This window comes from Dermacentor albipictus, chromosome 2 (genome assembly GCF_038994185.2).
Source record: "Dermacentor albipictus isolate Rhodes 1998 colony chromosome 2, USDA_Dalb.pri_finalv2, whole genome shotgun sequence".
Classification (NCBI taxonomy): domain Eukaryota; kingdom Metazoa; phylum Arthropoda; class Arachnida; order Ixodida; family Ixodidae; genus Dermacentor; species Dermacentor albipictus.
The window spans coordinates 87,813,511-87,825,622 of NC_091822.1; the positions used below are offsets into that span (position 1 = coordinate 87,813,511).

Below are 12,112 nucleotides of genomic sequence, written 5' to 3' on the forward strand. Positions count from 1 at the left end.
TAGTCGGCGTTCGTGTTGTCCTATTCTCTACTCTTGTGTCCTGTCTGCACGCCTCACCTCTTTTCTGCATAATGAATCCCTGCCAACTAGCTCAGCTTTCTGTCATTCTAACCTTAAATTATTGATCTTGGGTGGCTAAACCAAATGAATAGTTTGGAGCCTGTCTTCGACATTGTGTAGCTGAGCGAATATGTTTATTAAACGTGCTCGTGTCATAGGTATGAGCAGATATTTTGCAATTAAGCGCTCTCTGAAAGCGTAACTGACGCGGGAAGAAATCCTCGTTAACATCGACCTGACCTCTTCCCGCCTCTTGTGATAATGTCCTCTGATTTGATTTGTATTGATTGTTTTTCCGAATGGAAGCATGTTAAAGTTGAGATGCCATGGTAGCAGCCATCGTGTGTTGCCGAAAGCTTGCTCGGCCAAACCATGCACAATTCAATGATGGCGGAAATTTAGCTCGTCATTGCCCTCAAGACATTGCGCTTCCGCCGACGGAAGCAAGATAACGCACACACACACACGCATACACGCACACACACACGCACACACACACGCACACACACTCTCTCCTTCGCACACCCACAGACAGACAGGCGAATTCTCTCTCCCGCGCACATACACACAATACGCACGCACAGATATACACATGCGCACACAAACATGCACTTATTTGTCCACACGCAGGCATGCTGAAACACATACACACACGTTCGCATACGTACACATCCACATGTGCCCATGCATGTACCGCAACCACACACACACATGCACTAATACGTTCGTACGCGTGCACGCAAATGGACAGACGCCGCGAACGCTCACACAGGCATACACGCACTCGTGCGCGAATACGGAGGCATACGCATGCGCACACATATACGTGCGCACACGCGCATACAACCATACACAGGGACGCTCAAGACGTGCACACGCATAATCACTCTCTACCGTCTCGACTGCCTCTCAAAAACCTGCGCGCGCAAATAGACTACATAACACTTCCTTCTACCATTGCCGTTTCAATGCCAGCTGTAATAAATCGCGTTAAAGTTAATGTGCCCTCTGCCAGGGGGGTGCCAAACGATTTGGTCCTGTCGTGTGACTTCACCGCCCATCCCTGACCAAAACTCCGCTTCAACGCACCACCACTGTTCCGACTAAGTCTCAAAATGCACATGTTATTAGAAAGGACTACCCTCCCGTTGTAGTCAGTTGAAACTTTTTTATCCTCAGGCGATATTCTGAAATACATTTTTTTTTATTTTCCCATTGAGTTACAATTGTGCATTGCCGTGAAGTTCCCAAGGAGAGTGTCCAGACAGGGCACAGGGCACATTTCCTTACATTTCCTGACAGGGCACGTTTCCTTACTTTCAGTAAGTAATGCAACTAGGGAAAGTTCTGAGGGCAGGTGCCAGTCCACAGCACTTTTGTAATATCGCGAAAGTAAACTGATCGAGCAGGAAACTCTCGAAAAAAAAAGCGCAGGAGCCGGAACATTGTGTTTTGTACAAGAAAGGCCGGCGGTGAGTAGGCCCAGCCTCAAGAGTATTTAATCACATCGCAATATCTTCGTGGCGTTACGTGAAAGTGAACCGGTTTCTCTCAACCGACAAAAAAGCCTTCTCGTTCTTTATTGAAGGAGCAACCTATAGCAAATCGAGTGCATATTTACTTTGTCCACTTCACTTCATAGCATGTTGATACCGTAAAAAGCAACGAAGTGGATGGCATGAATGAATTACTACTGTGTGTCGCAGCAACTTACACTTGTTTGTCCTTAACTGGAGTCTGCCGGTGCTAGCGACGGCGCTCGATGTGGCCTAAGCGCCATTTAGAATCATGGTGGCACGGAAAGGCAGGTCTCTGGTTATGTGGTACAGCAGTCATTCGTCGCATTGTCACTAAAAGTTCGAATTTTTCTGCGACATTGATTTCCTTCACGAACGCGACTCAGACGATCTCCGATATCACAACACGGCGGCGGATAAGCGTCTGCCACACCGTTTTGCTTGAACGTACAAGTTCGACGTTAGCAGCACGGTTGTCCGTTGGCGTGCTTTCAGCAGCGGGATTATATGGCGCGTTGCGGAGGCTCGATTCAGTGTTGGTGTTTTTTTTTTAACATAGTCGCCAGGTTGTCATGTTGCGACCCAAAATCATACATTTTTGCAGCAAAAGTCGTTTAGGGATAATGACGATGATGGCTTACTCGACCTGAATTTTATATTTCTTTATAATACTTTGTGGACGCCTTCGTCGTTATTTTCAAGTTTGAGTTTTGATGTACCTCATGTAGTGGCGACTCAGCGAACGGAGTGGGAGCCCCCGCGTTTCTAAAACGTTATCAGATGTTGCAATTGTATTTGACCAGAAAATGGGTTTTGACGCATCCTGACGGCTAACTAATACGCTGTCTGGTATGCCATTAGAAGTAGCGACCAAATGAAAGCGTATATCCGCATTCGCATAAAATAAACGTCAGGCACAATTTAATGGATATTCGCGCTACAAAAAGGTCACAGAAAAATCACTGAAACTTCACAAAGGCAATGTTGCCGCTAAGGTGACTAAAAACTCGCTAAATTTAGTCACTTTCTTGCTAAGACACCGACACTGGCTCGATGAGGCTCGTGTGGACGCCCGGTCCTGGGTCCTTGAAAGCACGCACGGTCATCACAGTAAGTCCAGAAGCACCGGCATTGTTCACGCTCTCGAGGCCTGTTGGCACCACATGTCTGAAGCCTCGCGACAGCTGTTCACAAGTGCAAAACCATGTCCTTGAGCGACGAGAACCTCTGCAGCGTCCGCGACACATGCTGCGGTTGCTGCAATTCTTTGGCAGTCCTCGGCGACTCCATGCCCAGCAGCTCCGAGAGGAAGCGCACTTTGCGGTCGCATTCGTCGAACGATTGCCTCCGCCGTGCCGCCTCGCGGCCGATCACCAAAGTGCGCAGCAGCGAGCAGAGCGACTGCGCCGGTCCGTCGCAAACCACGTAAAAGAGCAGCGCGCCTGCATAGCTCAGAACCGTGTTGGCCACGAAGTCCCGAATCTGGAAAGAAAATGAGTCATTCCGGCGGAAAGATTATCCTGAGGCGCATGTGCTCAACCCACCGCCCATAGAGGCGCCACTTATGGCCTCCTAGCGGGCGCTCTTGAAAGTACAGTCGGTATGCAGCAGCCGACGACAACACTTTGCAGCAAGTATGCCTGAAGTTCGTGGCTACGATTCCCCCTTTTGCTTTCGGATGCCAGCCCACTGCTTCAGTGGTGACAGCCGTAGGAAAGGCGCGGACCTCTACGAGAGTGGATATTTAGACGATGTTACGAGCCAGATGCGTGCTGCAGACAAGCACAATGAAAGTCATAAGAAGTGCAACTCGAGTTAACTAGCCCCTTCGTCTTGTTGTCTAATGCGTTGTCTGAACAGTTTTCTTTTTCCATTTTACCTATCCAAACTCGAATGGGTGAATAAAAGCGCAAGTTAGCAATGCACCATTGATGCCATCCCGCAGCGCCTGCCGACGAACTGTCCTTCACGCTGCAGTTCTCGCAATTTGAAATTCCCTGACTGACTGGCTTGGAGGCGTACAACGTGAAAGTGTAACCAATTCTTGAGCATATATTTTTCGTTTCTAGGGAGGAGAGAATCCACAGGATACATTTAAAGGTGGAGCAGCGCTGGCCAAGCCAGATGGGCGCTGGCGGCAGGGCCGGGTTTTGTCCTTTGCGGCGTAGGCATTGCCACTCCTACGCCGCAAGAGATAATAAAAAAATAATTCAACTGAGTACGAAATGCACACGCAGGAATGCACTCAGTTCTGAAAGAAAGTGCTTTGCGTTATAAGCATCAAGGTGTAATGACTCCACAAATATGACACGAATTTTTCAGCGAAAGTTAAACAGCAATACCGTATATGCAGCAGCCAACATCAATCTTCACAATATCGAAGTTGTCTAGGGCAAAGCAGTAAAAGTGTTCAAGGAGCAGTTGTCTTTCATCATTTTTAAAAACTACAGCGTGATTTAGGCCCCTTACAAAGGAGGTGAGCCGAAGACTTCGTATTTAAATATACCAACAGGAGTTCTGCATGCAACAACTAGCAGCAGTTCAAGATGCACGATATCGCGCATCAAATGCACCCAAGAACATAAATCGCGTAACAGTTGCCACGACGATTTACTGGGCCGTATGAAAACAACAAATTCAGTTCTTGGAAGCCTTCAGCAGCTCTAACACACAGTCTCGTACAGTCGGGCTAGAGCAACACACTAAAGAAGCTGCAAACGGTAGAAGCGGTAAGCGGCAATCAGAACCTAAGCGAAATGTTCGTCCTGTCCATATCATTTCTCTCCGCACTTATTCCGCTCAAAGATAAAACGAAACGAAATGTGTTTAACCCGCATGCGACACTGCGCACAAACCGGACCAAAACATGACTAGGCCATGAACGGCTTCGTCCCGTATTCGTATAAACATGATCGAGTGCAACGAATACCGAGATGACAAAAGAAAGCCCGAGAACAAGAAATGCACCGGCGGCGATACATTGCTGCCGTTGCACACCGCTAATGAAGCCTCGCTGATAATTATTAGAGCCGTGTCGCCGACAAGTTTTCTGTCGCTTTTTGGCGCCTTGAAGTTTGACCACCACACATATGCCACGGGTCTGGCTATTATAGAAGCACGACCAACGACGCAGAAAATAATGGCGGACAGCTCCCTCCTTTCCCGAGTGCACTTAGCAAAGCCGCCACCAGTGGCGCGTCCATCGGCATGCACTATGGGTATACACTGAAAAATACACGTCACTGTCAAAAGCTAACTGCAGCTCTATTTTACTTTGACCAAACTGTTAATAAATGGGTAGACAACATCATGGTGAAGCAATCTTAGCAAAGCTGCAAGGCTGAGGGTTGCCTAATTATATTATTAGCACCTCAGCAGAGGAGGCACGCACTTCGTATAGTTAGTTCCGTACGTCGCCAATCTCAGCACCTCGCCTCAGAGATTTTCAGCCCGCAGAGTGTGCCGCTATATCACATAGGTCATATCGAGGAGCCGCGATGGGACATTGGTTCTGAACGTTCTGGGTCCTGGTCCACACTCAGCGAGCGGTAATGGTAGTGTTTCTCTTTAAGTTTCAGTGCCAAAGAACGTCCCTTTAGCCAGTTTCTGTCGTGACACAGCCACTCGTATTTCAAAGGTAAAATTTTCCGCGGAGGCTGCTACATATATCTACATTTTCTGAAACTACACAGTCTGTCTACACGATCCGCAATTTTGTCACAGTTGGTATTCAATGGTAAAACGCCAGCAAAATACACAACGTGTGTATAGCCGCCGTTATTTCTCGGCACTTACAAGAAAGGCTTGAGCGTTCTCAAGATTGTTGCGTGCAGAGAGCACGCCGTGCATGACGATCATCCAGGAACAGAGGTAGGCGCCCAGCGAGAGCCTTCCCAATGCAGCAACGGTGCGGCAGCCAAGAACGTCGCGGACCAGTCCTGAATAAAGCGGATCCGCGTAAGGAGGCTTGAAATTGTAACTAGAAGAAACAGTGTCCACAACAGAGATCGTATACGTACATACTGCCTCGGTGCACGAACAATATATATCAAGACATTCTTACGGCATGCTTGTTCATCAGCTCTGGGTATAATGCCATTTCGGCATTTTCTTGCAAGGCACCAAAAGAAAAGGAGGGTTACATGTTAACTTTAATCTCGGCCGTATATACATTTGTACTATTGGGAAAAAATTCAAGCGGAAATAATTCAAAATCCAATGCGTTGTTAGGCTATCAGGTTCACCTGTATTTGTAAGAGTGGCATAATTTAGTGTCATGGACGTACATTTGGGACCACTACAAGCTTAGAAACCGGCTACAGAACGAATGCCTTTTAATTTAATGACGCATGACATGCGTTTCGATCAATTATTTTCTGTCCGCAGTTCAAATCATGACGATAGTACATTTAAGAGGAGATGAGGAATATTGCGTAACAGCAGTAGGCTGCCCAGGCTGCCCACACAGGCAGCCTCGCGAATCCCCAACCTCGCACCCGAGCAGTCCAAGGCAGTGCTGTCCAGCTCGAAGCCTCGTTTCCATTTACCATTTACCGAGCTACCATTTTCTGTTTCGTGGCTCCTCGCGAGATTGTTATTCAGTTTATTCCTCCAATTCCATTGTTATACTCAAAGTTTCAATCGCACCTTCGCGAAATGCAGTGATTCTACATTTTCCGCTTCAAGGAGAACGGTAAGGTGTCGCCCGCGACTCGACGATGTCTGGAGTACGTGCTTTAACCAATTGCCATTCGAAGCGTTTTATCGGGGAGTATATTCAACTCGCGTATAAATTTAGTGCGTGGTGGGAGCGGTTCGTCACGCCTCGCATAGCATGCGTACCGGATTTCCACGTTGTGGCGGCCCACAGCACGTAGGCGATGGCCACGCACCAGACCAGCCGAAGGCCCACGATGAACAGCACCGAGGCCGCTGCCGTCGAGACGGGGACCCAGGATGTCCAGAGGCACGGATAGAGGGCGCCCCAGACCAAGGCGGTGGCCGAGAGGAGCCAGAAGACGCCACGTACGCACTGCGTCATGATATGTTTGTTCGCATCAATCGTGGGCCGAGCAATTCTATGGAAATTAGCGCAGATTTTAGGCAAGAACGAAAGTCGTCATCGCTCGAGCCTTTCTGCGCTGGCTGCCTTATCGATGAACAGACAGCGAGTGCAATTCGCAACCCTTGCTCGAGAAACTCCGTCAGTAAACCTGCTACATCTTCATAGATGTGCACAGGAAGGCGCAATACACTCAGCATTTCGCCCGCGATTCACCGGCTTAATGGATATTGACGGTGAGCACGCAAATCAGGTACTGTATTCCGGAAGAATAACTTTAGAGGTTACGGTCACTTAGGCGACACTTCGCGTGACTCGGCACAGGATGCGTCGAGAGAAGGATAAAACGTTCTATTTGCTCAGTGAATTATTGGGCCATGGACCTCAGTCCACGCACCTCTGTCAGTGCGATTGATGGCGAATAATATGTACGCTGCCAAGTAATCTTGCTGACGGTGTATATCGGCCGCAACTCCCAAACTAGGGTTGGGACGTAGTGTTAGAGAGGTGGTAGAGCCTAACAGAGAAGGTACAAAGTGACACGTCCACAAAGATCGCTGTTAGCGTAGTCGTAGCAGTGAATGTGCACTGAGGGGGCACTCGAAGATATGGCTGAAAGCGTTTCTGCCTCTGTGCAAAAATAGCCGGTTTAGCGTAGTGCCTGGCACGCTGTCGGCCTTGGATGCAGATGCCGTCCAGTGTCGATTCACATGAAATCTTGTAAGAGTGGTTGCATCTTCGAAAGTGATCGCTCGAAAATTCCGCCCCTACTTTCCCGGCCGTAATAGCTTGACACCCATGCCGGTTGTATAAGTATTTCACGTGCTAGCTTGACACATTTTCTCCTGTGAGGGTTAAATGCACAATTCACGTGATATAATTCCGTGGAAAGAAATTCGCTGATGCCACTTCTACACTAATCACGGCTGTGCGCTCGCCACAAAGTATACAGACTTAAAAATTAAATTGTGGGGTTTTACGTGCCAAAACTAATTTCTGATTATGAGGCATGCCGTAGTGGGGGACCCCGGAAATTTCGACCACGTGGAGTTTATCAATTCCAAATTTATCAACCAAATCAAAAACTTGCAACCAGGAGTCACTAGATTTCATGTTTTTATTTTAAATGCACCAAACCTCGTCAAATTTGGTGCAGTGGTTGCCGAGAAAAACGAATTCTCCTTTAACATGTATTTAGATAGGAGCACCCGAGCTAAAGCTTCCTCTTAAGCACAACGAATAAAAGTAAGAGAGAAATAAACAAAGATTGCCTCATATATCTCCACGAACGGCGATAGGCGGCCTGCCGCGAAAAATAGCTCTATGACTAATTCTCTCCGCGACAGGAAAAAAGTCGCCGCTCACCTGTTCTCGCTACACGCTTTCTGTCGCCTCCAGCATGCCGGGGACGCTTTTGCAGCTAATGCGGATAAAGAATAATATACCGCGGAGTAAACTGAGATAATGGCGTCAAACCTAAAAGCCGCGATGATGAGCGCACGCGTTCCATACATCGATAGTTTTAGCAGTTTCACACACGACGACCGGGCTTTGGAGCATATATGAAGATGGCGGCGCAAACCTACCGCCACTGGCTATTGCGCTGTTGCTACGTCATTGAACATACTAGTGACAAAATAATGATCTTGCACTGATAGATCCTACTGTAACGGACTTTACGTTACAGGAAACGCAGTGGTGCACACTCAGGAGAAGAATGGCTGGTCGACACGGTGTACGTGAGTGATCGCCTGCAATGAAACGTGGTTTGCTACTTAAAATCGCAGAATTTAATTTATTTTCACACTTTCATTATCGTCGTAGTGAAAGTTCGAAAAAGCCTTCTTCCAGATAGCGTTCACATCGCAGAAGCAATGAAGTCGTGACAAAAACGTGGGGCATGCGTTCAGTACCCGTTGAGTACCATAACGCTCAATCGCTCCATGCGCTGCAAATTATTTGACGCCATGTGCCTCACTCACTTTGAACAGGTGGTGTTTCTCACTTGAGAAGCAGAGAGGGTGACTGAATGTATGGCGCAGGAGTGTAAAATTCTATACGGAGGCGGAGACAGCGGAGTCCGCTGTTGGAGAGCGATGATGTCACTAAAATAACCGAGGAACGATGACACAAAGCTACGCGTCCAACACAGACGTGTTGCTACGACGTCATCGCCAGTATATTCACATCAGCCTGTCCGAAGGGAACAAAAACAAAAACGAAAAAAAAAGATATTCTTGACCGTAACGAAAACATAACCGAAACGTTATCTATTATTTTGTTTCGGAGTAACCGAAACAAAACCGAAAACGAATTTTTTTATCCGCTTTTTGATCAAGGGGGAAAGTAGAGAATTCGGAACAACCGACGTCAGGCAACGTCAGAGTTAGAGCTTGTCTCGGCGGTCCACATAAGCGCGTATCGCAGGCGGGGATAGTGCGAGCGATAGCCGGTCGAGCGCTCCACTAATCTACGTCTGCCGCTCGGTGCACTAGGAGATTGGCATCGTAGCAAAGCCCAGGGTTTGTGCGCTGAAGAGCGTATCATTTCGTTTTGTACGGCTACAAAGGCTTTGTTACCGAAGTTTCACCATTCGTTTATGTTCGTTTAAGTTTACTTTATGGGAATAGCGGTCTCTGGCATTTCGGCGAGTGCGCTCGATGAAGTGCCGCTTCTCACATCATGCTCACTGCCTTGAGTCAAGGCAATGAGCATGATCAAGGCACTGAGCATGACATGAGAATTCATGATTCACGCACTGATAAAAATAAATACCATGTTTTAAAGCGACAGCGTTATGGCCCCGTGGGGCAGGAAATCCGGCGTCCATGTCCGCATCAGAAAAACGATCCCGAATCACGCGTCCCGATACATGCAGGCCCTCCGCGTGGTGGATAGGCGCTACTTAACAAATTGATTTTCTCAAAACGCGTCAGAAAGTTCGTGACTTGCACAATACCTCTAGGCGCGATAGCGTCGACTTGTAATTTTGAAATGCACGAAAACATAATTCTGCTACGCGGAAACTCAAACGCGAACGCTTATTCCACCTGCCGTTTGAGGTGTGTCTTAGTAGAAACGGCGCGCCCCAGAACGCTCGCCTTCGTCTACGGCGTTGGCCACCAACGCTTCAAGGAAAACATTACGATTACACAAGCTGCAGTTGCCGGGAAGCGTGAGAAGCAATCAGGGATCCTTGAATGCTATCGTGTTACACTCTTAAATGTGAAGCTTGAGCGTTCCCCCCCCCCCCCCCCCCTACCCCAAATATTTTATCGTTGTTTTGCTTCCAAAATTTTTCGCATGCGAACGAATACCATGGTTGCCTGACGTCGGTTGTTCCAAATTCTCTACTTTCCCCTTGATCAAAAAACGGATAAAAAAATTTCGTTTTCGGTTTTGTTTCGGTTACTCCGAAACTAAATAATAGATAACGTTTCGGTTATGTTTTCATTACGGTCAAGAATGTCTTTTTTTTCCGTTTTTGTTTTAGTTCCCTTCGGACACACTCCTGTGAATATACTGGCGATGACGTCGTTGGCCACCAGCGTTTCAAGGAAAACATTACGGTTACACAAGCTGCAGTTGCCGGGAAGCGTGAGAAGCAATCAGGGATCCTTGAATGCTATCGTGTTACACTCTTATATGTGAAGCTTTAACGTGCCCCCCCCCCCCTCCCAATATTTTATCGTTGTTTTGCTTCCAGAATTTTTCGCCTGCGAACGAAAGCCATTATGAGCCGTTACCAATCGTTACTTTTTTTTTTTGTTCCGGACCAGAAACGGAACGGAACGTTTTCCAGTGGAACGAAACTAAAACGAGAACGAAAAACATTTGGTTCCGACACCGTGGTTCACAGAGCGTGTACGTGACTTGCGCTGGATCGCGTATATATTCGAAGTGTAAGGTGTTGTGTTGCTTAGCAACATGGCTAATCATTTATTCACAATTTCTATTCGCGCGCTTTGTAGCTCTTAAACAAAACGGGGGAGCACAGGCGATGCCGTCTCACCTTAGAAATGCTCACTCTGCACACCCTGGTTATCCAGTTGTTGAAGAGGACGCCGATGATGAATGCCGGAGCGTGTAGGAATGGCAGGTACACAACTTCGCTGAGCGTTCTCACGTATTCCCTGGAACATGCAAGACAGCAAGAAAATGCCAAGCAAGGTCAGGCACTGGATACGCGGCACGTTAGCGATGCTATTTTGCACTGTTCTCGTGAGGCACGTCGACGATCACGTTCGCAATTCTTGCGATAGTACACGCGGTCCGGCGCTGATAGACAGAAGGTTATATATAGAAGCAGTTGAATGACATTAGACTGCCGGCCACTCGTGATCAGAAAAATGTTACCTACGTAAGAAACCGATTATTCACAGTGCAGAGCCGCTATATAAAACAGTGATTAGGCATAAAGAATGTGATAAGACGGTATACGATCACGTGGCGATACGGCTATTCTCGCTGCACAGAGCCAGTACGGGATCAGAGTGCACATGGCACGGATTAGAGAATTATATGCTTAAATATATATATCTTTTAATTTACGAGGCATGATAGTTTGTTGCAAGAACTCGCCGTGATGTTGTAGTTGCTTTTGAGTTGCGCTGCTGAGCCCGAGGTCGCGAGATCAAATCCCGGCTGCGATGAGGGCGAAAAAAGAAAGCGCTCGTGCACCGTGTATAGGGTGCACGTTAAGGGACCCCAGATTATAGCAATCGATCCGGAGTCCCCCACCACGGCGCGCCTCAACATCCGATCGCGCTTTTGGCACGCAAACCCCAAGAACTTAATTAAATAATTATCATTCTTATAGGAAAGCGGAACTAAACAAACTCTGCCTCCATTCCTCCCTGTCAAAGTGGATGTACAGCGAAGCTGCTGCCGACATTAGGTAAGCACCGCCACCACAAGCAACGTACGCGTACGTCACGCGAGCACGCATGTGTATGGAGATGCAGCATGCTTCATCATTCTTAGCTGTCCTGTGGCTAGAGCAAGTACGCTATTGGACTAAGTGAATTTCTCAAAGTAAAATGCGTCAAAAAATTCAGAAAGTACGATTTGCACACAACCTGCAGACATATAGCGTTGGATTGTAATTCTAGTATACGAGAAAACATGATTCTGTTACACGGAAACTCGAACACATGGCCTTTCAAATGCCGCTTCTTTTTGTGTGAGCACTGCGCACGCGGACACGAAAATTCCCGACCAACTATACTCCATCGCACAAGCTGGTTTCATCACTGCCGTAGGTCGAGGCATACACGCGGAATATCCTTGCGCACGGTTATGTTGTTCTAGGCGCAACTGGCTGATTATTGGCTACATAAGCGAGCTTTATTTTTGCTCGCTGCGTGATACGGTACAGTGATACGTGACATGTTAGGACCTTTGCGCATGCAGGTCGTATAGCGAGAATTACTGTGGCAGTTACCGCCGGTAACCGTAATAACCACCCTTATCA

At 47.6% G+C, this 12,112-nt stretch overlaps 1 protein-coding gene across 1 annotated transcript in view; it reads right to left on the reverse strand.

Moving 5' to 3' along the window:
• Positions 1-2,470: 2,470 nt before the first annotated feature.
• The window catches only part of LOC135900945 (nose resistant to fluoxetine protein 6-like), a 95,890-nt gene continuing 86,248 nt past the window's right edge, over positions 2,471-12,112 (reverse strand). Inside the window, exons 12-15 of the mRNA XM_065430572.1 lie at positions 10,652-10,772; positions 6,420-6,609; positions 5,373-5,515; positions 2,471-3,059 (exon numbers count right to left, since the gene is read on the reverse strand). Of these exons, the coding sequence (XP_065286644.1) occupies positions 2,766-3,059; positions 5,373-5,515; positions 6,420-6,609; positions 10,652-10,772 (748 nt within the window). The 3' untranslated portion in view covers positions 2,471-2,765. The remainder of the gene's footprint in view (positions 3,060-5,372; positions 5,516-6,419; positions 6,610-10,651; positions 10,773-12,112) is intronic.